General features: G+C 46.7%; 1 protein-coding gene across 4 annotated transcripts in view; it reads left to right on the forward strand.

Annotated features, from left to right (window-relative positions):
- LOC138648006 (carboxyl-terminal PDZ ligand of neuronal nitric oxide synthase protein-like) overlaps window positions 1–23,578 on the forward strand; it is a 106,147-nt gene extending 82,569 nt beyond the window's left edge. For 2 of the 4 annotated variants that reach the window (XM_069737453.1, XM_069737454.1), the window contains exons 10-12: window positions 494–634; window positions 18,403–18,703; window positions 22,809–23,578. In XM_069737453.1, the coding sequence (XP_069593554.1) occupies window positions 494–634; window positions 18,403–18,703; window positions 22,809–23,331 (965 nt within the window). In that variant the 3' untranslated portion in view covers window positions 23,332–23,578. Of the gene's footprint in view, window positions 1–493; window positions 2,501–18,402; window positions 18,704–22,808 lie in introns of those variants that run through there. The other 2 variants (XM_069737455.1, XM_069737456.1) reach the window with 1 other exon arrangement.
- Window positions 23,579–24,537: the final 959 nt, after the last annotated feature.

Genomic DNA, 24,537 nt, shown 5'->3' on the forward strand with positions numbered 1-24,537 from the left:
CAGAGTCCAGTGATGGTGGCTTCACACTGCTCCTTCTGACGTTTGGCGTTGTGCTTGGAGATGTAAAGCTTACATGAAGCTACTTGGTCATGAAGCTACCGGTTGTGGCTCATTGTGTTGATGTCCATAACTGTAGACTTCAGACTTTCTCTTGTATGGAGTCAGTAGAGCCTGGGCGATATTAATGCCTTCTGCCACTCAGCACCTTGTGTCCCCATTCTGTAACTTCTCGTGGTCTTCACTTCATGGCTAGGATCCTGCGGTTCCTTCCACTTCTCAATAATATTACTCAGAGATGATGATGGAACTGAGTGTTCAATGTGACCGGTTCGGTGTAATAATACATTTCATGACCTTAAGTTAATTGACCTCATAAAAGTTTCTTCTTGCTGTTCCTCACCTGTGTGGGTAACTTATACGTCCTCAGTGATGTGTATAATTGTCACTGCTGTGTATATTTCTCATGGAAATATAATCTCCTTACGTTTTGCAGTGGGATCTCAGGACAGTCTCCTTGAAATCACATTCCGGTCCAGCATCCTTCCAGTGCTTTGTGATCCTTCTACGCCGAAACCAGAAGATCTGCCGCCACTGAGCGATCCTGATCCCTCTTTCCAGCTGGGCAGCCCGTTAGGTAGGACAGACTGCTTGGTGAAGGTGCAGTGTTACCGCTTTGTTCCAGGCGAGGGGGAAGGAGCTGGTGAACTTCTTGGCAGCCTCGAGCTTTATAGGTTCAGAGAATCTGGAATTGCATCTGAATATGAATCCAACACTGACGAGAGTGAAGAGAGGGAGTCCTTGCAGGACGAGGGGGGGAGGCTGGCTCACGTCCTGCACAGAGACATGTTGGGGGACAGTCTTGACGATGAGATCGCAGTGTGAACATTAGAGGAAAGACTCAAGAACGTAGATTGAATTGGTCTGGTCTTGTGTTTGTGACATCGGGGGCGTCCGCTGTATTTGTACTCTGTGATATTTGCACTGTTCGCTATAACGAAGTACCGTGCGTCTCCTAAAAAGACCGTCAGATTTGTAGCTGTCTCCGATGTTCATTTATGCTTTTGGCTCTTAGATTATTAGATTATAGCTATGGTATATCTAATGGACATCTGCCACAAGTCGTTCAATATAAGGCATGTATAAAAGAACTTGGTGGGTTCATCGCAGCCTTCTATATAGTCACCCCAGTCGTATGAGACTACCCGGGGGGCATGCACCATCGGTCGTTGAGCCCCTTGATCATCAGGACTTGTAAGATCGCTCTCTCGGGACTTGTAAGATCGCTCTCCCAAAAGTTAGCCGTTCTAATGTGCCGAAGTTAGATTTATTTATCATGGGACAGTTTACGAACAGCGTAACACAATGCAATAAAGTCATAAGGCATTGCACACAAAAGTTATATAATAAAGCTGTCCGCTTGGGTATACAGCCCTGCGCGGGTGGCTTATCTAATGAATGTACAGAAGTTTCACATCCACCCAAGCTTTTGTCTGTAGAGCCAGAGTTCTGAGCCTCGGAGATTCTCCTTTTCATCTTCCTTCCCTTTTTATGATTTTTACGACACCAATGAATTATTTTCCGTAGTTGTCCTTCTGGCTGGTACAGTGATATATAGGTAGGTGTGTTGTGTAAGGTGAGGTGTCGATTCATCAAAAGGGATTGCATGGAAAAAGTCATCTTTAACTAGTGGCTATAACTATTAGAAGCCCTTAGGGCATGTGCACACGTTGCGGATTCTCTGCAGATCCGTAGCGTTTTTTGCGGTGCAGAAACGCTGCAGATCCGCAATTGATTTACAGTACAATGTAAATCAACGAGAAAAAAAATGCTGTGCACACTTTGCGGAAAATCCGCTGCGGTATAAAAAAAGTAGCATGTCACTTCTTTTTTGCGAATCTGCAGCGTTTTTGTACCCATTCCATTATAGAAAACCACAGGGGTAAAAAACTCAGCAGATCCGCAAAAAAAGCAGAAAAAACGCTGCGGAACCGCACAAAAAACGCAACAAATCCGCAGGTGCGTTTTCTGCCAGGATAGGCAGAATCCGCACCAGAAATCCATAAGGCTAATCCGCAATGTGTGCACATAGCCTTACTGAAGCTGGCAGGAGCCATTCTTACCATTCTGGCAGCCACAATGGCGCTCTATGTAGTAAGGAGTCCGTATTGTCCAGACTGGATCACACGGCCACATATATGGATGTAGTTGTTGGTCGAAAGGCTCTGTCTATAGACCCCTTACACTTTAGACTGACATCAGCCAATATTGCCGGTAATGGCGGGCACGACAGATAGTGTTTGTATATGGGGGGCATCCGACTCTCTCCCTCGACAGATGATGTTGGGGGAAATAAAGATCCGGAATGCCCGATTTCAGACTGCTGATTTTTTTGCTCTTGGTGAGGTTTTATTTCTTTGCATACTTTGGGTCTTGTTACAGTTTCTGAATTACTTTATTGTCCTCATCCTTATAGTCTCCCATAAACATTAGGTGCCTACCGGCCGAACAATCATCTGCCAGCTTTCTCTCACTGTGCTCTCACTCTGCTCGCACGCTGCTCTCTCTCTCTCTGCTCGCACGCTGCTCTCTCTCTGCTCGCACGCTGCTCTCTCTGCTCGCACGCTGCTCTCTCTCTGCTCGCACGCTGCTCTCACGCTGCTCTCACTCTGCTCGCACGCTGCTCTCACTCTGCTCGCACGCTGCTCTCACTCTGCTCGCACGCTGCTCTCACTCTGCTCGCACGCTGCTCTCACTCTGCTCGCACGCTGCTCTCACTCTGCTCGCACGCTGCTCTCACTCTGCTCGCACGCTGCTCTCTCTGCTCGCACGCTGCTCTCTCTGCTCGCACGCTGCTCTCTCTCTGCTCGCACGCTGCTCTCACTCTGCTCGCACGCTGCTCTCACTCTGCTCGCACGCTGCTCTCACTCTGCTCGCACGCTGCTCTCACTCTGCTCGCACGCTGCTCTCGCTCTGCTCGCACGCTGCTCTCGCTCTGCTCGCACGCTGCTCTCGCTCTGCTCGCACGCTGCTCTCGCTCTGCTCGCACGCTGCTCTCGCTCTGCTCGCACGCTGCTCTCGCTCTGCTCGCACGCTGCTCTCGCTCTGCTCGCACGCTGCTCTCGCTCTGCTCGCACGCTGCTCTCGCTCTGCTCGCACGCTGCTCTCGCTCTGCTCGCACGCTGCTCTCGCTCTGCTCGCACGCTGCTCTCGCTCTGCTCGCACGCTGCTCTCGCTCTGCTCGCACGCTGCTCTCGCTCTGCTCGCACGCTGCTCTCGCTCTGCTCGCACGCTGCTCTCGCTCTGCTCGCACGCTGCTCTCGCTCTGCTCGCACGCTGCTCTCGCTCTGCTCGCACGCTGCTCTCGCTCTGCTCGCACGCTGCTCTCGCTCTGCTCGCACGCTGCTCTCGCTCTGCTCGCACGCTGCTCTCGCTCTGCTCGCACGCTGCTCTCGCTCTGCTCGCACGCTGCTCTCGCTCTGCTCGCACGCTGCTCTCGCTCTGCTCGCACGCTGCTCTCGCTCTGCTCGCACGCTGCTCTCGCTCGGCTCGCACGCTGCTCTCGCTCGGCTCGCACGCTGCTCTCGCTCTGCTCGCACGCTGCTCTCGCTCTGCTCGCACGCTGCTCTCGCTCTGCTCGCACGCTGCTCTCGCTCTGCTCGCACGCTGCTCTCGCTCTGCTCGCACGCTGCTCTCGCTCTGCTCGCACGCTGCTCTCGCTCGGCTCGCACGCTGCTCTCGCTCGGCTCGCACGCTGCTCTCGCTCTGCTTTCTCTCTGCTCGCACTGTGCTCTAGACATATCCTTGTTGTTTTCATGACTTCCTTTTTTATGGGGGAAATACTGGCTCTTTTAGGCTACTTTCACACATCAGTTTTTTGCTTGAAAAAGACCCTTGGGGTTGAAATGTCGCATTTGGCACAGTAAAGGAAGATTTTTTTTTCACCTGGACTGGATGCTGTCCTTCATTTCAATTCATGCCCTATAAATTAATGTCTAAACTTTTAACAAGTTTTTAACATGACCATGGATAAAGTGATATTTAAAGGGGTTGCCATATCGTGTCTTATTCTGGAACAGCCCACCCCCCTGCTTCTATCTGCGCTGCTGGCCCAAAGTGCCCTCTCTCTTTGCCTCCATAACATTGGAGGAGTGTAGGGGCACGGGTGCTGGCCGGTACCACAGCAGCGCATACAAGCTCTATAACTAGGAGTCTGAATGCTGCGCTTCATGCCCAGAAATTCGGCCACCTTGAAGAGGACTGCAGCGGTGGTCAGTAACCAAGACTATAAGTATTACACATTAGAATAAACCTCCAGTACTTGAAAATGGAGATGGGTTTTAATGTAAGGAAAATTGCAAAGATGAATGTTTTTCAAGGCACTTTGCAGTTTTATGTATTTTAGGAAGATGCGGCGACCAATTGAAGAGATCCTTTTGTTTCTTCCTTTATAGTTGTATAGTTCTTTATAGTCTTTTGTTTATTACCGTACTTATTTATTTGTGATCCTATTACCGTACTCGTTTTACTTATGGACCTGTTATTTATTATTTTCATTTATGACCCTATGTATTATTATTTATTTTATTTATGGTCCTATTTATTTTGTTTTATTCATGGCCCTTTTTATGTATTTATTTATAGCCCTATTGTTTCTTATTTATTTTTATTTATGGTACTATTTATTATTTTATTTGCTCATGACCCTTTTATGATTTTATTTATGGACCTATTATTTATTCTGTATTTTAATTATGGCCCTATTATTTATTATGTATTTTATTTATAGCCCTATTTTTTATTCTGTATCTTACCGCATGTACTCGAGTATAAGCCGACCCGAGTATAAGCCCACACCCCCTAACTTTGCCACAAATAACTGGGAAAACTTAATGACTCGAGTATAAGCCTAGGGTGGAAAATGCAGCAGCTACCGGTGAATTTCAAAAATAAAAATAGATACCAATAAAAGTAAAATTAATTGAGACATCAGTAGGTTAAGTGTTTTTGAATATCCATATTGAATCAGGAGCCCCATATAATGCTCCATACAGTTCATGATGGGCCCCATAAGATGCTCCATATAACAATGTGCCACATGTAATGCTCCATACAGTTCATTATGGCCCCATAAGATGCTCCATACAAAATACGCCCCATATAATGCTCCATACAGTTTATGATGGGCCCCATAAGATGCTCCATACAAACATTTGCCCCATATGCTGCTGCGATTAAAAAAAAAATGACATACTCACTTCTTGTCCTGAGCAGGCGTGGACACCGGCACTTGCGATATTCACCTGTCCCCGTTCCACCGTCGCGCTGTCTTCCGTCTCTCCGCAGTGACTGTTCAGGCAGAGGGCGGCGCGCACTAAACACGTCATCGCGCCCCCTGACCTGAACGTCACAGGCAGAGGACGTGGAAGATGGAGCGGCATCCGGCGGTGGAACGGGGACAGGTGAATATCTGATTGCTCACCCTCCCCTGTCATACTCACCTGCTCCCGGCGCGGTCCCTGCTTCTCACTGACAGATGGTTCTCCGGCGCCGGCAGCTTCTTCCTATGTTCAGTGGTCACATTGTACCGCTCATTAAAGTAATGAATATGCGGCTCCACCCCTATGGGAGTGGAGTCGTGTCCATATTCATTACTGTAATGAGCGGTACCACATGACCGCTGAACATACTAAGAAGCTGCCGGAGAAGCAGGGACTGCGCCAGGAGCAGGTGAGTATGTGACGCCGCCACCCTGGGACAACGACTCGAGTATAAGCCGAGAGGGGCACTTTCAGCCTAAAAAAATGGGCTGAAAATCTCATCTTATACTTGAGTACATACGGTATTTATGGCCCTATTCTGTATTAATTTTATTTATGGCACGATTATTTATTCTGTATTTATTTTATTTATGGACCGATCATTTATATATTTCATTTATGGTCCTATCATTTCTATATATTTTTTTATGGTCCTATTGATTATTTCAAAGTCCCTTCCATTGCTAGCCCTGACTGTACACCTCCTGTACAGGAATGATTGCTGAATAGTTTTTATGGTAAGTGCATGGCACAAAAAAGTGACCCAGTCGGCTGTGCTCAGTGTCTCCATACGCTCCGTGTATACACATTCAACACCTGTAGGGAAAAGGAGAAGGTTTATGTTGCCAATTTTATTTTTTTACAAATTAGAAATAGATCTGTGGATTTTTTTTTTTTTTTTTGTTGCTGCTGTGTTTAGTAGCCAAGATTGTTGTCGTGTTATATATATATATATATATATATATATATATATATATATATATATATATATATATATATATATATATATATGTGTGTATATATATATATATATATATATATATATATATATATATATTTCTCTTATTTGTCTATTTTTTTTATTTTTCATCAGCAGCCAAATATTTCCTTTTGGAAACCTGTAGCGTTGTTTCCGGTTTCTCCGGTGTGTAATAGTACTAATAATCGAATGCTGTACAAACTCCGCTAGTAATGATAAACCAGTGATGCCTCCCGCCCCCTGATCTTAGTACCTGACTCTCTGCTGCCCTCTGGTGTGAAAAACCCAATATACATGTAAATCCTTGTGCTGGTAATTCTTTAGAGAAATGCTGACTTTCCGTGTCTGTATTAAGTGCACTTACCTCTCCTTTGTTCAATGACAATAAACCTTATATTTCTATCATTTCTCTCTGTCTTCTGTATTCTTTACTCTTTCTTTAATACATTATTTTACAGATAGGTTTATCCTTCCTTTTTCTTTAATTGTGCTTTTACCATTTCTTTCAGCTTATTCTGCAACCCTCCTTCCTTTAAATAACTTTTTATATTTTGCTATTTGCCACTATACATCTGTCACTATACGAGTGGTCATAACCATGGATACCTAAGCTGCTACAACGCCCTGCACATGGGGTAAGCAACATGGCTAATGAGAAGAACTGTACTACATTTCTAATTGGAGGTATTTGCTAATAGTATTATTATTACACCTCCTACATATTGGGATCGGATCCTAGAGACGGGAATACCCCTTTAAGTCCACTTCTTCCTACAAAACAGCTTCACCTTTGTTATATTGGTGGGTTTTCGCCTATGAACGGTTTCTATCGGATTACAATCAGGACTTTGACTTGACTTTTCCAAAACTTTCACTTGAACGACTTGTGTGGTTTGAGTCGTTCTCTTACTGCACGAATCTCCTTCTCTTAAGGTTCACAGACAGGTGTCCTGACGTTTTCCTTTAGAATTTGATGGTATCATTCAGATGGCTTTAAAGTCGCCTGCCAGTGATTTTTTTTATTTTGTTTTAGCACTCACATATGTATGTTAATGAGTGCCGTAATAAACTTACCTGTTGTCGTCCGCTGCCGTTTTCAGCGGCGCGCCGGTGCACTACAGCGTCACGTGACCGAATCTGAACCCTGTTGTGGAGCGGTCATTACTTTCTCAAGGCAAATCTCATGGATTTACATTGAGAAGTTTTAAAAACCGATCTCTGCTCCACACGTCAGACACTCAGAGCTGTAGCAGGTTACAAATGTGATCATATGACGACGTAGTGTACTGGAGCGCCGCTGAAAACGGCAGGAGATGGCAACCGGTGAATATATCACTGCACTCATTACACTTACATTAGTGATTACTGACAAAAAAGGGAAAGAATCAGCGGAGTGCTCTTTTAAATTCTGTATCTATTTTTTTTTTACTTTATTGTACAAGTGACTTCACAATTCCTCCATATCGTGGAGTATAGTGGTGGCCACCTGCACTGTGCCATGAAGAAAATGTCTTACCACTTTTTTTTGCCCTAATCCTTCCTAATTATTTATGTAATGTAAGTGTATTAAACCGCTTAGCAATCACCATTTCCCGCCGTTTCCAGCGCCGCTCCTGCGTCCTCTGGCCCACGTGGCCACTTTTACACCTTTCCAGCTCACGCTGTGTTGGGCAGTGCTGCTTTTCCAATGTAAGTCAAAACGAGCCGTATAGTCTGATTTCAGGTTACAGGGGCCAGAAGAAGATGATAACTGGACATGGGGGCAGATTGGGACCGGTAAGTATTTTAATAGACTTGCACTAAATTACGGACATAATTAGGAGAAATTGGGGAGACAAATTATGCTGAATATCTGCAATAAAATGAAGGAATTGTACATAAATTTGTGTTCGCACGGTCTGTAGATTTCTTTTCAGGAGTGGACATTGTTCAGGTTTTCAGCTTCCACTTTCTGCTCTTGTCCCAAAATATAGCATGTTAGAGAGAACCTGGGACCAAGTCAGGCCCTGCCCTCCTGATACAGCCCATAGAGATTAGCACTAAATAAAAAGGCCCATATCTATAGAAACCTATGGTTGGCTAAAAAGAAAATCGGAATACCAGAAATACGGTAATAGATTGCAAGCAAATACTGTGTACTCTGTTACCTGGGGACAGCTGCTTTTTAAAGGGAATCCGTCAGCAGTTTTTTTCTATGTAATCTGAAGACGTCATGAAATAAGCCAGAAACCAATTTCAGTGATGTGGCACTTATTAGGCAGTGTGCTGTTGTTTTCATATGATGGTTTTATCACCAGGGAATTATCACTGCCCGAACCACATGACACTTGAGCCACGAGTCCAACCATTCCCCTTCCTCTCATAAGCAGCATTATACATGGAGAGCTGTGTTGTGGTTGGAGTCAGCTTTCTGAGCTCTGCTACATCTGAAAACTCTGTGTCACAACTGCATTCAGTAATCTAAGTGATACATCGCAAATTAAGTAGCAAACACCTGGTGACATATTTCCTTTAAGGACCAACCACTTTCACCCACTCCCATAAAGTGCCAAAGTTACATTTTCACACCAATGCAGCTTAGGTGGGCCTCTTCCATACCATTACATTTGATAAGGATTTTTTTAATTTGTATTTCTCTATGATCATGCTCTTTTGGGCACACTAGGCATTAGGAACTAAGCACATCTGCAACCCCTGCTCACCCCGTATAGTTACGCCCCTGTGCGTCTTCTATTGTTACTCCCCTGCACGCGCCCTATAGTTACTCCCCTGCGCGCGCGCCCTAGTTTCTCCCCTGCGCACCCCATATAGTTACGCCCCTGCGCACGCCCTATAGTTACGCCCCTTCGCGCGCCCTATGGTTACGCCCCTGCGCACGCCCTTTGGTTACGCCCCTGCGCGCGCCCTATGGTTACGCCCCTGCGCGCGCCCTATGGTTACGCCCCTGCGCACGCCCAATGGTTACGCCCCTGCGCGCGCCCTATGGTTACGCCCCTGCGCGCGCCCTATGGTTACGCCCCTGCGCGCGCCCTATGGTTACGCCCCTGCGCACGCCCTATGGTTACGCCCCTGCGCACACCCTATGGTTACGCCCCTGCGCGCGCCCTATGGTTACGCCCCTGCGCGCGCCCTATGGTTACGCCCCTGCGCACGCCCAATGGTTACGCCCCTGCGCATTACTCCCCTGCGCGCGCCCTATGGTTACTCCCCTGCGCGCGCCCTATGGTTACTCCCCTGCGCGCGCCCTATGGTTACTCCCCTGCGCGCGCCCTATGGTTACTCCCCTGCGCGCGCCCTATGGTTACTCCCCTGCGCGCGCCCTATGGTTACTCCCCTGCGCGCGCCCTATGGTTACTCCCCTGCGCGCGCCCTATGGTTACTCCCCTGCGCGCGCCCTATGGTTACTCCCCTGCGCGCGCCCTGCAGTTTCTCCCCCTGCGCGCGCCCTGCAGTTTCTCCCCCTGCGCGCGCCCTGCAGTTTCTCCCCCTGCGCGCGCCCTGCAGTTTCTCCCCCTGCGCGCGCCCTGCAGTTTCTCCCCCTGCGCGCGCCCTGCGGTTACACCCCTGTAAATCTAACATAACCTAGACATACTTTCTGACAATTTCTTTCACACCCAGGAAGAGCTGAAGGATCCTCATCATCTGAATAATTGTACTTCTTATCACTTGTTGGACCGGACCATCCAACTCTTCACTCCTGCCGCCCATCCAATATATTCTTATCGATTAATCTATTGTGTAAATGAATGTCTATTGATCCGTGCGATCTCTCCTGGGAAAGCTGAAGAATGAGCTACAACTCTCAATATCGGCCTGACATACCCTATAAAGCAAAATGTCACTGACTATACCAGTTGTAAAAATGCCGACCTTGCAAACCCAGCTCTTGCAGGCATTGCATTAATACTGATGTAAATTAAATCTGACAATCTACTGCTCCAGGCTTATGTGTGAGAATAATGCATTGTCTCCTCCTGATATGACAGCTGTATACCTAGAGACGAACCAGACTGGGAACAGGAGAAAAGCTGGTTCTGACTAAGGCCCAAAGATGTCCCCCGCTCTTCTGCTTTGTTTGACACCTAGATATCCTGGAAGATGTGCAGAAAACGTCCACTATCTGGAAAACTAATTTTTTCTGTGACCTTTTACTGATTTTTAGTAAATTAAATAACTGTTTGTTGGCAACTTACCCAGAATGTTCACATTTACAAGGCTGTGTGCACACGTTGTGGTTTTTTCGCGTTTTTTCCCGATAAAAACGCTATAAAACCGCCAAAAAAACGCATACAATAAGCATCCCATCAATTAGAATGAATTCCGCATGTTTTGTGCACATGATGCATTTTTTTTCCACGAAAAAAACGCATCGCGGTAAAAACCGCAGCATGTTCATTAATTTTGCGGGGTTTTTTTGCGGATTTCCCACTATAAAATGCATTGGGAAGTGTCCGGAAAAAACCGCGGCAAAAACGCATGCATTTTTTTTTTTGCGGATTTCTTGCAGAAAATGTCTGGTTTTTCTCAGGAATTTTCTGCGAGAAATCCTGAACGTGTGCACATAGCCTTAAGAAAGAAAAAACAGCCAAACCAGCAAAGCAGCTTGCTCCAGGCTTTTATAAACGGATAAATTAGGCAAACACATTACCTGACTCCACTTTTTTCCCTTTTTTTTACCAAAGAGATTCCATCACCAGGTTCTTACTTAATCTCTAATCTGAAAGCAGCATAATATAGAGCCAGAGACCCTGATTCCAGTGATGTGTCACTTACTATTCTGCTTGCTGTATTTTTGACAATATCCCTGTTTTATGAGCAGATGATTATTACTAGAGGACTAGTAAACCTGGTGCTGCCATGTAGTCCTCCATATGTATAAGCCTGCCCCCCTCCCTACTGATTGGCAGCTTTCTGCCTATGCACAGTGTACACATAAAGTTGGCATTCAGTGGTGTGGGTGGGGTTATACAGGGCTTAGCATTCACAAAACTGCTAGATCTGCTGCAGATATATCCGGGTCACCAACCTATAGCTCGAAAGCCACATTTGGCTCGTGATGTGTGGCTCGTGGCTGTCAGCTCGGTGCATTACCACCAGTTGTAGCAAACAGCTATTAAGAGCAGGTCTCTAGATGGTGACTTGTGTGTAGCCTGCACAGGAGAGCAGATCTGGATTGGGGGTAAGATGGGCGACCCTGGGGCTTGGCATACTGCCTTGGTGTGATTTCAGCTTTGGCTGTCATAATACCGGTGATGGGGGGCTCTGGGTGTCACTACTGGTAGTGAGGCAGGAGCTGGATGTGGCATGCGACCCACCGTCAGCGCTGAATGTGGTTCGCTAGGACCCTTGTTATTCTCCTGGCACTTTACTATAGCATTTAGGGGGTGGGGGAGGGGCGGTGGGCGCACAACAGAGCCTCTGCACCATTCTAATCACTGTCCAGATATTGACGGCAGTATTCAAAGGGTTAAATAGCAGCGATCACAGTATACAAGGTCTATAATGGTTTAAATGAACTTTCTATCATTTCAAACTTTATGCGATATACTGTCCATAGTAAAAATAACTTGGCAAACCAGTCTTGCTGAAGGCACGTGGCCTTATTTCTGGTCTTTATCACTTGCTTGTTTGCGGTTCTGGACTTAAAACATAGTTAACAGTGATGAGCGAACGTTCTCGGATAAGGTGTTATCTGAGCATGCTCTGGTGCTAACCGAGTGTCTTCGGCGCGCTCGAAAAATATGTTCGAGTCCCCGCGGCTTCATGTCTTGTGGCTGTTCAACAGCCGCAACACACGCAGGGATTGCCTGATTGCTACATGTGTTGCTGCTGTCGACATGCAGCCTTGGCGACTCGAAAATATTTTTCAAGCACGCCGAAGACTCTTGGTTATCACCTGAGCATGCTCAGATAACACCTTATCCGAGCAGGTTCGCCCATCGCTAATCGTGAGTTCTTCCTCCTCCCTGAAGTAGAAGAAATCATACATCACATGCCCCTCATTTCTGCTGCCCCCTAGTTCTCCTCCATCTGAGGGGGGATTGTGTTGGCACGTTCTCCAGAACCAGCAGATCTGTGTTGCTTGTAAGGCTATGTGCACACGTTCAGGATTTCTAGCTGAAATTTCCTGACAAAAACCTGAAATTTTCTGCAAGAAATCTGCTTGAAATCTGCATGCGTTTTTGTGCGAGTTTTTTTGTGCGTTTTTACTGCATTTTTGGTGCAGATTTTCCCCAATGCATCCGCAAAAAAACCCCACAAAATTAAGGCTGTGTGCACACGTTGCTGATTTTTTTTTTGCGTGTTTTTCATGTTTTTCATGTGTTTTTTCGCTATAAAAACGCTATAAAACCGCAAAAAAAAGCATACATTATGCATCCCATCATTTGGAATGAATTCTGCAATTTTTGTGCACATGATGCGTTTTTCTCCGCGAAAAAACAACGCATCGCAGTAAAAAATGAAGCACGTTCATTAATTTTGCGGGTTTTTTGCGGATTTCCCACTTTGTAATGCATTGGGAAATGTCCAGAAAAATCCGCACCAAAAACCCGGTAAAAACGCGCAAAACACGCATGCAGATTTCTTGCAGAAAATTTCAGGTTTTTCTCAGGAAATTTTTGCTAGAAATCCTGAATGTGTGCACATAGCCTAATGAACATGCTGCGGTGTTTTTTTTTTTTGCGTAAAAAAACGCATCATGCGCACAAAAATTGCGGAATTCATTCTAAATGATGGGATGCATAATGTATGCTGTTTTTTGCGGTTTTATAGCGAAAAAACGCAAAATAAAAACCCGCAAAAAAATCATCAACGTGTGCACACAGCCTTAGGCCAGTGAATGATGACCACAATAGATGTAAACCTCAGAGGGGCTGCAGACAGCTGGATGTGGAGGAATCGTGGACACTGTAGATGTTTGTATTGGTCATGTCACCCACAACAAACCATGGCAGAATGGAATCCCAGATAATAGACAGAACCTGCTAGTAAGAATAGATGCTTCTGCTCGATGGTGGCACAATGTGGTGACGAGCATTCAGGTAGATTGAAGTAGCTTTTTGTTTTTATTATAAGATTGTTAACCCTTTTATGTCTGCACCTCTGAATGTCCGACCCGCCTGTCTCTCTGATAACCCCCTGCATGTGCGCCGCGTCTTTTTGCCAAACCTCTTTATAAATTATTCTTGGATTCAAATCTTTTTGTATTCCCTCCTTTATTTGCCATCCGAGTAATCTGAGTCAGGTAAGACTTTCACGTTGCCCTTCGATGGTCTGTTGTGAACATTTTGTGTTTGTGGAGGCTGAAAGGCTACCCTGCTCTGTGACTCGGATCCTGTTTTCTGTGATTTTGTCTCTTTCTTTTTGCAGTACTGGTGTATTGTGTTTGTGTAGGTATGTGATGATCTTATTATTGTGTGGTCCCATGGTCAGTAACGTTGGCATATCTCGTTATTGTGAGTGTATAAGGGTCACTGAAAGCCCCTTATTGGAGGGTCTCCCTACCTCCTATTTAGGAGGCTCTATAAGGCTCGGTACAGGGGTCGCAAACCTAGAGCTGTGCTAAACTTTCTGCTCCAGTGTGTATGGGGGTCTCCCGACCGTTTTAACCGCCGATCCTTTTGTTCTTCAACGGCCAATCCTTTTGTTCATCAGGGAGCTGAACCGCCACCAGGGGAGTCTGGTAATGTCTTTTTCATACAGAACCAAGGTAGCGGAGAAAGTAGCTGCTACAGGACCCAGTACCTAAGTGGGCATTTATACCTGTTGACCCACAGAATTAAAGGCCGAAGATCAGCTACATGTAATGTAAGGCAGTTGGCGGTCATTTGAAAGCCACAGTTCTTATGTGCACAGACAGCTCAGTAACAGACTATGTGCGCTTTCCATTATCATTGTTCTCTGCATCACATGTCCTGTTAATACTGCATCACATGTCCTGTTAATACTGCATCGCGTGTCCTGTTCACACTGCATCGCGTGTCCTGTTCACACTGCATCGCGTGTCCTGTTCACACTGCATCGCGTGTCCTGTTCACACTGCATCGCGTGTCCTGTTCACACTGCATCGCGTGTCCTGTTCACACTGCATCGCGTGTCCTGTTCACACTGCATCGCGTGTCCTGTTCACACTGCATCGCGTGTCCTGTTCACACTGCATCGCGTGTCCTGTTCACACTGCATCGCGTGTCCTGTTCACACTGCATCGCGTGTCCTGTTCACACTGCATCGCGTGTCCTGTTCACACTGCATCGCGTGTCCTGTTCACACTGCATCGCGTGTCCTGTTCACACTGCATCGCGTGTCCTGTTCACACTGCATCGCGTGTCCTGTTCACACTGCATCGCGTGTCCTGTTCACACTGCATCGCGTGTCCTGTTCACACTGCATCGCGTGTCCTGTTCACACTGCATCGCGTGTCCTGTTCACACTGCATCGCGTGTCCTGTTCACACTGCATCGCGTGTCCTGTTCACACTGCATCGCGTGTCCTGTTCACACTGCATCGCGTGTCCTGTTCACACTGCATCGCGTGTCCTGTTCACACTGCATCGCGTGTCCTGTTCACACTGCATCGCGTGTCCTGTTCACACTGCATCGCGTGTCCTGTTCACACTGCATCGCGTGTCCTGTTCACACTGCATCGCGTGTCCTGTTCACACTGCATCGCGTGTCCTGTTCACACTGCATCGCGTGTCCTGTTCACACTGCATCGCGTGTCCTGTTCACACTGCATCGCGTGTCCTGTTCACACTGCATCGCGTGTCCTGTTCACACTGCATCGCGTGTCCTGTTCACACTGCATCGCGTGTCCTGTTCACACTGCATCGCGTGTCCTGTTCACACTGCATCGCGTGTCCTGTTCACACTGCATCGCGTGTCCTGTTCACACTGCATCGCGTGTCCTGTTCACACTGCATCGCGTGTCCTGTTCACACTGCATCGCGTGTCCTGTTCACACTGCATCGCGTGTCCTGTTCACACTGCATCGCGTGTCCTGTTCACACTGCATCGCGTGTCCTGTTCACACTGCATCGCGTGTCCTGTTCACACTGCATCGCGTGTCCTGTTCACACTGCATCGCGTGTCCTGTTCACACTGCATCGCGTGTCCTGTTCACACTGCATCGCGTGTCCTGTTCACACTGCATCGCGTGTCCTGTTCACACTGCATCGCGTGTCCTGTTCACACTGCATCGCGTGTCCTGTTCACACTGCATCGCGTGTCCTGTTCACACTGCATCGCGTGTCCTGTTCACACTGCATCGCGTGTCCTGTTCACACTGCATCGCGTGTCCTGTTCACACTGCATCGCGTGTCCTGTTCACACTGCATCGCGTGTCCTGTTCACACTGCATCGCGTGTCCTGTTCACACTGCATCGCGTGTCCTGTTCACACTGCATCGCGTGTCCTGTTCACACTGCATCGCGTGTCCTGTTCACACTGCATCGCGTGTCCTGTTCACACTGCATCGCGTGTCCTGTTCACACTGCATCGCGTGTCCTGTTCACACTGCATCGCGTGTCCTGTTCACACTGCATCGCGTGTCCTGTTCACACTGCATCGCGTGTCCTGTTCACACTGCATCGCGTGTCCTGTTCACACTGCATCGCGTGTCCTGTTCACACTGCATCGCGTGTCCTGTTCACACTGCATCGCGTGTCCTGTTCACACTGCATCGCGTGTCCTGTTCACACTGCATCGCGTGTCCTGTTCACACTGCATCGCGTGTCCTGTTCACACTGCATCGCGTGTCCTGTTCACACTGCATCGCGTGTCCTGTTCACACTGCATCGCGTGTCCTGTTCACACTGCATCGCGTGTCCTGTTCACACTGCATCGCGTGTCCTGTTCACACTGCATCGCGTGTCCTGTTCACACTGCATCGCGTGTCCTGTTCACACTGCATCGCGTGTCCTGTTCACACTGCATCGCGTGTCCTGTTCACACTGCATCGCGTGTCCTGTTCACACTGCATCGCGTGTCCTGTTCACACTGCATCGCGTGTCCTGTTCACACTGCATCGCGTGTCCTGTTCACACTGCATCGCGTGTCCTGTTCACACTGCATCGCGTGTCCTGTTCACACTGCATCGCGTGTCCTGTTCACACTGCATCGCGTGTCCTGTTCACACTGCATCGCGTGTCCTGTTCACACTGCATCGCGTGTCCTGTTCACACTGCATCGCATGTTTACACAGGATAGTGTTTTGCCGAGAATTATCATTTTTAATCATGATTGAAAATCATTTCACCCGAATGTGTGTTATATAACAGATGTGGAACAGTAATAATGGAAAGCAGATTTTTCGGAGACCAGATAAAGGAAGAAAATGCACATAGGACAAATGGAGACGTTAAAGAGAACCTGTCAGCAGGATTTCACCCCGAAACTTATTTATGCTCTTTCATAGGCACGTCCTGCTATAATACCTTTACATGGCCAGTCTGTTCCTCCGTTACTGAGAAATGCGCACTTGTATTCATATGTAGATGGATAAGGTAGATCTGAGGCCTCTGTCACTCAAGCTCTATTCTCCACCCGGAGCCGCTTCCTCCCGCTCGACTGACAGCTCGTTTTCCTGAAATCACTCAACATAGAGACTATCAGTCAAGCAGGGGGAGGCGGTGCTGGGCATGGAATAGAGCTGGAGTGACAGAGGCACCAGATCTACAAGTCGTTTGTCAGCCTCATTTGCATATCAATTTAAATGCTGATTTCTCAGTAAAGGAGGAATGGATTGGACATGTAAAGGTATTGCTGGACTTGGTTTTGATAGGGCTACATGGGCACATAAATAGTTTTTTTGGGGGGTGAAATAATACTGAAAGATTGCCAGTAATAATGGTTTTCTGACTGGAATTCATTAGCTGCTAGAGGTGCTCATCGTGGTACAGGGCCCTTATATTCTTGTAAATCTTGATATGTGACTTTAAGCTGAAAAAGAGCGTACTTAAAGCAGGTCATTAACGTGATACAACCAGTAATGAGTCTCTGTAAGGGAAGAGTCACACGGCCGTATAACTTGGAAGAGGATCGCAACGCAATGCTCGGACTGGCCGGTGGCTCTCCCAACCCCAGCGTTACCGCATGTATTTCTATGCAGCTGTCACACTCTGGTTAGGAGAGTCACCGGCCAGTCCGGCACTGCAATGCGATCGTTTTCCGTGTTATACGGCCGTCTGATTCTTCCATAATCATAATTTATATCTATTTGCCTGTGTCCTCATGGTTCGAGGTCCTCACAGAGTGCATCGGGGGCCTCACGGAGTGCATCGGGGGCCTCACGGAGTGCATCGGGGGCCTCACGGAGTGCATCGGGGGCCTCACGGAGTGCATCGGGGGCCTCACGGAGTGCATCGGGGGCCTCACGGAGTGCATCGGGGGCCTCACGGAGTGCATCGGGGGCCTCACGGAGTGCATCGGGGGCCTCACGGAGTGCATCGGGGGCCTCACGGAGTGCATCGGGGGCCTCACGGAGTGCATCGGGGGCCTCACGGAGTGCATCGGGGGCCTCACGGAGTGCATCGGGGGCCTCACGGAGTGCATCGGGGGCCTCACGGAGTGCATCGGGGGCCTCACGGAGTGCATCGGGGGCCTCACGGAGTGCATCGGGGGCCTCACGGAGTGCATCGGGGGCCTCACGGAGTGCATCGGGGGCCTCACGGAGTGCATCGGGGGCCTCACGGAGTGCATCGGGGGCCTCAGGCTTGTGCTTTTCTCCTCAATAACAGACTGCAAATTGACAGTTAGCAATAATGATATAGGTGTAGTCCTCCGACTTGTAGTCTCTTCATTGTATATATCTCCTAGGTTGTTTCTTAATAGAAAGTCGACTTTTGAAGGAACTTGAGCCTTACTTGTGAGGAGCGTCTCCTATATATGATAGGCATATGGGCGGTATGAGGTTTGGGGGCCAAGCGTCTATCTACAGGCGATTTGCTTATAGTGCTAAGTTATAAGAGACATTGTTTGCCGCGTGCTTAGTTGTCCAAGCTGGTGTCACCTTGTCTGATGGTCGGTGTCTTCTGCTGGGTACAGTGTGATGAGATAATGGCATCCAGGTCCTCTGATACTTAGTAGCCTATCTCTGTTTGTTTCACAGTTGACCAAAGCATGTTCCAGAACTCCATTGCAGCCCATATGCCAAAGCCACAGCTGAGCTCTTCGCTTAATCAATTGACAAAACCTATTCCGGGTAACTCGGATATACCGGGGGTCGGCATTTTAGCGGGCAGTACCCAGCACTTGAAGAACTTGGGAAAAGCAGTTGGAGCCAAAGTGAATGATTTTCTACGACGAAAAGAAGCTGACAAAGGGGATATTGGGATCATGGAAGTCAACAAGAATGTGGCCTCCGAGCTGTCCATCAAGGAGCGGACTCTCAGCCTTGGGAATGAAGAAATGTGAGTCCCCGTCCAATATTGCACTGATCGGATTGCATTATTGTATATGGTTAGAATCGCCCTTTAATCATTTGTATATTTTTAAGGTGACGTCTATTAAAAGCTTTAAAGGGTGTAAGGGTTCACCGTATCGAGCAGCTGCTTGGAACACGAAGCCACAGAGTTATAATATCACACACGGAATAATGTTTATTTCCACTGGTTGTACAGTACCAGAACAAAACCATAAATATAAATCCCAAGCCTTGTCCAGGCACGAGCTAAACAATCCAGCCCCTGGCTAGTCAGACATGGCTGCGCTAGTCCCAGGTCGGTCACACAAAACAGCTGAGATACATGGAGTTTGGTGCAGTCACTTCTTAGAGATTCTGGCTGGTCTCGCTCCAGCTCCAACACGATCCGCTCCCCCAGCTGACTGACCAGTGAGCACATGGCCTGGTTCTAGTCCTGACTATCCAGGTACACCTAATCAGGACCTGGAGCCCTAGGATCTAATCCTAGCCTACAAGGCTTTGCTGCAAGGAGTATTTCACCTTACACATACTCAGCTTTCTTCTTCAGGGTTATTGCCTGGAGTTGTAGGGCGCAGATTATACGAGCTGTACTGTACAAGCGTTTAGTTAAGGTGGAACAGGCTCAGTATTTGTGTAGTGAGAGTGGACGGCAGCCATGGCAGACAGCAGCAGGGAGGTAGTGGGAAATCACACAATCCTCAAAATCACATGGGCTGTAGAGGGGGAAATCAAAGGAATGAAGCTGTGCATGAGGATTAGTCCAGGCAGCACCATATTGAACACACAGACCTTTCTTCCACAATGTATTACTGTGAGGACAAACCCCCATAAGAAAAGTCTGAACCTAGGATCAGATTGCAAACTGTATGTCAGCAGAAAATGAATGAAGAAATTAAAATTGAAGTATAAAACTCAATGCAACTGTTTAACGCAAGGAAAGATTTGTAAAAATATTATTTTTTCCAGGTCATCACTTCTTTTAAAGAGGGCAGAGACCCTGTTTCCAGCGATGTCACTTACTGAATGTTGTATTTTATTTTTTTATAAAATCCTTCTTTTCCCTGCTACAGATCTAGCAGTGCTCTGAATGCTGAGCTTCGTATAACCCCACCCACATCACTGATTGGCAACTTTCTGCCTATACACAGAGTACACAGAAAGCTGCCAATGGGTGTGGAGAAGGGGTTATACAGAGCTCATGAATTTGACTATATGGCAGCAGGTTTACTAGTCCTCTAATACAATCTCCTACTGATGAAACCGTGATTTTCAGAATACTACAACAAGCAGCCCAGTAAGTGACACATCACTAGAATTAGGTCTGTGTCCCTACATTATGCTGCTCTCAAATTAGGTGGCAAAAATCTGGTGACAGTCACTTTAACATCATTCAAAGGTATTTCCCAATAATGACAATCAGGGACATATATAAAAATGATGGGGCCACATAGCAAAAGTCCTAATAAAGAAAAATATTCAGAGTAGGCAAGGTCACATGTCATAATATTGTGACATTTACACCATAATGTTGCACATATTGAAGCCTTAGTGTTCTCACCCACTACAGTGCCCCATTCTTGACCCCCATAAAGTATGATGATCCCAAAAATAGTCCCCAAACTGTGAACTCCCCCATAAGCCCATAAGCACAGTATGATGACCCCGCAAGTTCACCACACTTTGATAGCCCACATAGTATGATGGACCAAAAAGTCCCCACACAGTGGTTGATGGCCACCCAGCCCCCTCCCAATCTCCAAGTACTGACTGATAAATAAAAAAAGCCTACTTGTGTAGCCCCGTTCCCGCTCTGTGACCTATGTGGACCGAGGCTTCCCACAGTAGGTGACACCCATCACTTAGGCTACTTTCACACTTGCGTCGTGCACTGCGCGTCACAATGCGTCGTTTAGGAGAAAAAACGCATCCTGCAAAATTGCTTGCAGGATGCGTTTTTTCTCCATTGACTAACATTAGCGTCGCATTGCGACGCTTTGCCACACGTCGCAACCGTCTTGTGGCGGACCGTCGGCAGCAAAAAACGTTACATGTAACGTTTTTTTGCTGCAGTGTGTCCTCCATTTCCGACCGCGCATGCGCGGCCGGAACTCCGCCCCCACCTCCCCGCAACTCACAATGGAGCAGCGGATGCACTGGAAAAATGCATCCGCTGCCCCCGTTGTGCGGCGCTTGCACAGTATGCGTCGGTACGTCGGGCCGACGCAGCGCGACGGCCCCGTACCGCCGCTAATGTGAAAGTAGCCTAAGTGTCACAGACCGCTCCCAGCACTTTATCCCCCAAAATGCTACAATCGCAGCATTCCGTGAGCCGGCAGAGGGCTGACAGCCCCTCTGCCTTTGGATTGGAAACCCCGCAGGGTCCCGATCGTTGCCATGGTGACTCGATGTCGGATCACCAGACCTAGGAAACTTGCTGATCATGCGCAATGCATGATGAGCAAGTATGTCTGCCAGTGCAGAGCTGACAGTTTCTGCAGTATGGGGATGCTGCTTCATCTCCATGCTGTAGAAGCAGTCAGCCTGCAAAAAAGGATTGTCCCAAAGTGGGACAAAGTAGAAAATTGTTTTTTTTTAAATAATTGTAAAAATATAAAAAATAATACAAAAGATATTGTATCTGTAAATAAATGAGTGAAAAAAAATAAACAATAAAAGTACACATATTTGGTATTGCCGCGTCCTCAACGACCCGGTGTATAATACTGTCCCACTAGTTAACTCCTTTAGTGAACACCATTAAAAAAAATTTTTTTAAAAAAAGGCCACTAATGTTTTATCATCATGCTGCTGAACAAAAAGTGGAATAAAACCCAATAAAAGATGGATATAAATAAACATGGTATCGCTGAAAACGTAATCTTGTCCCCCCAAAAAAACAAGCCCCCATACAGGTCCATCAGCGGAAAAATAAAAAAGTTATAGCTCTCAGAATAAAGCGATGAAAAAACAATAATTTTTTTCTATGAAACAGTTTCCATTGTATAAAAGCGCCAAAACAATAAAAAAAAACTATATACCGTAAATGAGGTATCGCATTAATCCAAATATGGCATGTGCCCGAAAATGAGAAATCGTTGGTCAAATTTTAACCCTTCTAACTTCCTGACAAAAAAAAATGTTGGTTCCAAAATTGTGCTGATGTAAATCAGACATGTGGGAAATGTTACTTATTAAGAATTTTGTGTGACCTATCTCTGTGATTTAAGGGCATAAAAATTGAAAGTTTGAAATTTGAAAAATTTTCACTAAATTTTCATTTTTTTCACAAGTATACACAAGTCATATCAAAGAAATTTTACTACTATCATGAAGTACAATATGTCACAAAAAAACAATGTCAGAATCACCAAGATCCGTTGAAGTGTTCCAGAGTTATAACCTCTAAAGGGACTGTGGTCAGAATTGTAAAAATTGGCCCGGTCATTAATGTGCAAACCACCCTCTGGGGTAAAGGGGTTGAACACCACGTATCGATAATTTGCAGTAGGCCCCTAAGCTCTTCCTAATCATGGCTGAATATATTGTTTAACTCTATTTCTAGGCAGTTGATTTAAAACATTGTGTTAAGGGAGATAAGTTTTTGGTCCACTAATAATTTCTCCAGCTAGAAGCCATTTCTGGTTCCATAAGCAGAGACAGGGGAACATATTGTACTTGGGGTCTTCTCTACTCGCAGGTATTGTCTCCTGTGGACAAGGTATTTCTGTACGTGATCTCACATTTATTTCAGCATGCACAGTGTTATTGGGAACCCATATAACGTAGATCCCGACATTGCTCATGTCCACACGGTCAGTGATGAGAACAATGAATTGTTGAGTCAAGTAGACTAAAGTCTAAGTAGACTAAACCAATCAAGGAAAAGAAAATAGACAAAAACGATCATCCAGTGCTTCAAGGCAGCTCTTCGCACTCGGCTTTCCCCGTATGCCTTGGAGCCATTGAACAGTAACTGCTGTATAAACATCTTGTGCATTTGACATTGGTTGTGTTTTAACCGCAGATTTATTTTCATTCCTTTTCTAGTTGTTGAGTTAATACGTTCCCCATTTTTCTGTCAATGATTACAGATCCAAGCTTGTGGAGAGTTTCCCCCGACTTGACCCACCACCACCAGTAATAAAGAAGAGAGTTTCCAGAGCTTTGAAGACCACTCAAGATATGATGATCTCTTCCAACCCTGTACTGAGCAGCCCAGAAAAGCCAGTTATTTCAACGGCCGTCAGCTTGGATTTAGCAGTTGATGTCACTTCTGAACATGTTGGTGAAATCAACGATCTTCAATCGCCCAACAGCCTACCAGATACACTGCCTAATGGACTAGCTGAAGCTGATATTTCAGTGTCTACGGAGAACCAAAATGAAGCCTTTCCTGAGACTGCTCTGTCTGTCCCTGACCTTATTCACAAGGAGTCTCCTGACACAAACCTCAGGGAATCATCTCACAACTCCGACAAAAAAGGAGTGAAGTCCTGCATCAGCCAGGAGGACCTCATAGAAGAGCAGGCCAATCATTCCAACTGGAGTTCTTGGCCAAGAAAAACAACTCTAGATAATGAGGGTCCTCATCCAGACCTTCTCTCATTTGAGTAGAATATATATTTTTTTAATTTTAGAACTTTTTAATAGTCTCATCACTGGATACTAAAGTTGTTTTATGCGATCTGCTCAGCCAGGCTCATACCTGGTTATAGGCAACGTTAATGAGGTTTAGATGGACTATATATAGATTCTGCTGTCACCTTGTAAATTAATGGTGGGAAATATGTGTAACTTCCACCTAATGTCTCTTTTCGTGATGAGTTAATTGCACATACTGATAGAATAGGGTTTGGAAACTTTTTAAAGGGAACCTGTCACCTGAATTTGGCGGGACTGCTTTTGGGTCATATGGGCGGAGTTTTCGGGTGTTTGATACACCCTTTCCTTACTCGCTGGCTGCATGCTGGCTGCAATATTGGATTGAAGTTCATTCTCTGTCCTCCGTAGTACATGCCTGCACAAGGCAAGATTGCTTTGCGCAGGCATGTACTACGGAGGACATAGAATGAACTTCAATCCAATATTGCAGCCAGCATGCAGCCAGCAGGTAAGGAAAGGGTGAATCAAACACCCGGAAACTCCGCCCATATGACCCAAAACCAGTCCCGCCAAATTCAGGTGACAGAGTCCCTTTAAGGTCAGTCAATGTGCAAATTGTCTAACATTACATGTTCTCCAACCAGCCTAGCCATAGTGTTCTCAAACCAGCCTAGCCATAGTGTTCTCCAGCCAGCCTAGCCATAGTGTTCTCCAGCCAGCCTAGCCATAGTGTTCTCCAGCCAGCCTAGCCATAGTGTTCTCCAACCAGCCTAGCCATAGTGTTCTCCAACCAGCCTAGCCATAGTGTTCTCCAACCAGCCTAGCCATAGTGTTCTCCAACCAGCCTAGCCATAGTGTTCTCCAACCAGCCTAGCCATAGTGTTCTCCAACCAGCCTAGCCATAGTGTTCTCCAACCAGCCTAGCCATAGTGTTCTCCAACCAGCCTAGCCATAGTGTTCTCCAACCAGCCTAGCCATAGTGTTCTCCAACCAGCCTAGCCATAGTGTTTTTGGGACATTTCTAGTTCACTACATGCTCAAACTTGCAATATATAGTAGTTGCTAGGTGTCAGAAATCGCACCTAATGGGGATTTTTCAAAGCTAATGCCAAACGAGAGTGGATAAATTGTTCATAACAACCAATGAGATTTCAGTTCTTAATTTTGAAGAATATGATCTCAAACTGGAGTGGCTGCTTTGATCAACGGCTTTGCTTC

The sequence above is a fragment of the Ranitomeya imitator genome, chromosome 8 (genome assembly GCF_032444005.1).
Source record: "Ranitomeya imitator isolate aRanImi1 chromosome 8, aRanImi1.pri, whole genome shotgun sequence".
NCBI classification, from domain to species: Eukaryota; Metazoa; Chordata; class Amphibia; order Anura; family Dendrobatidae; genus Ranitomeya; species Ranitomeya imitator.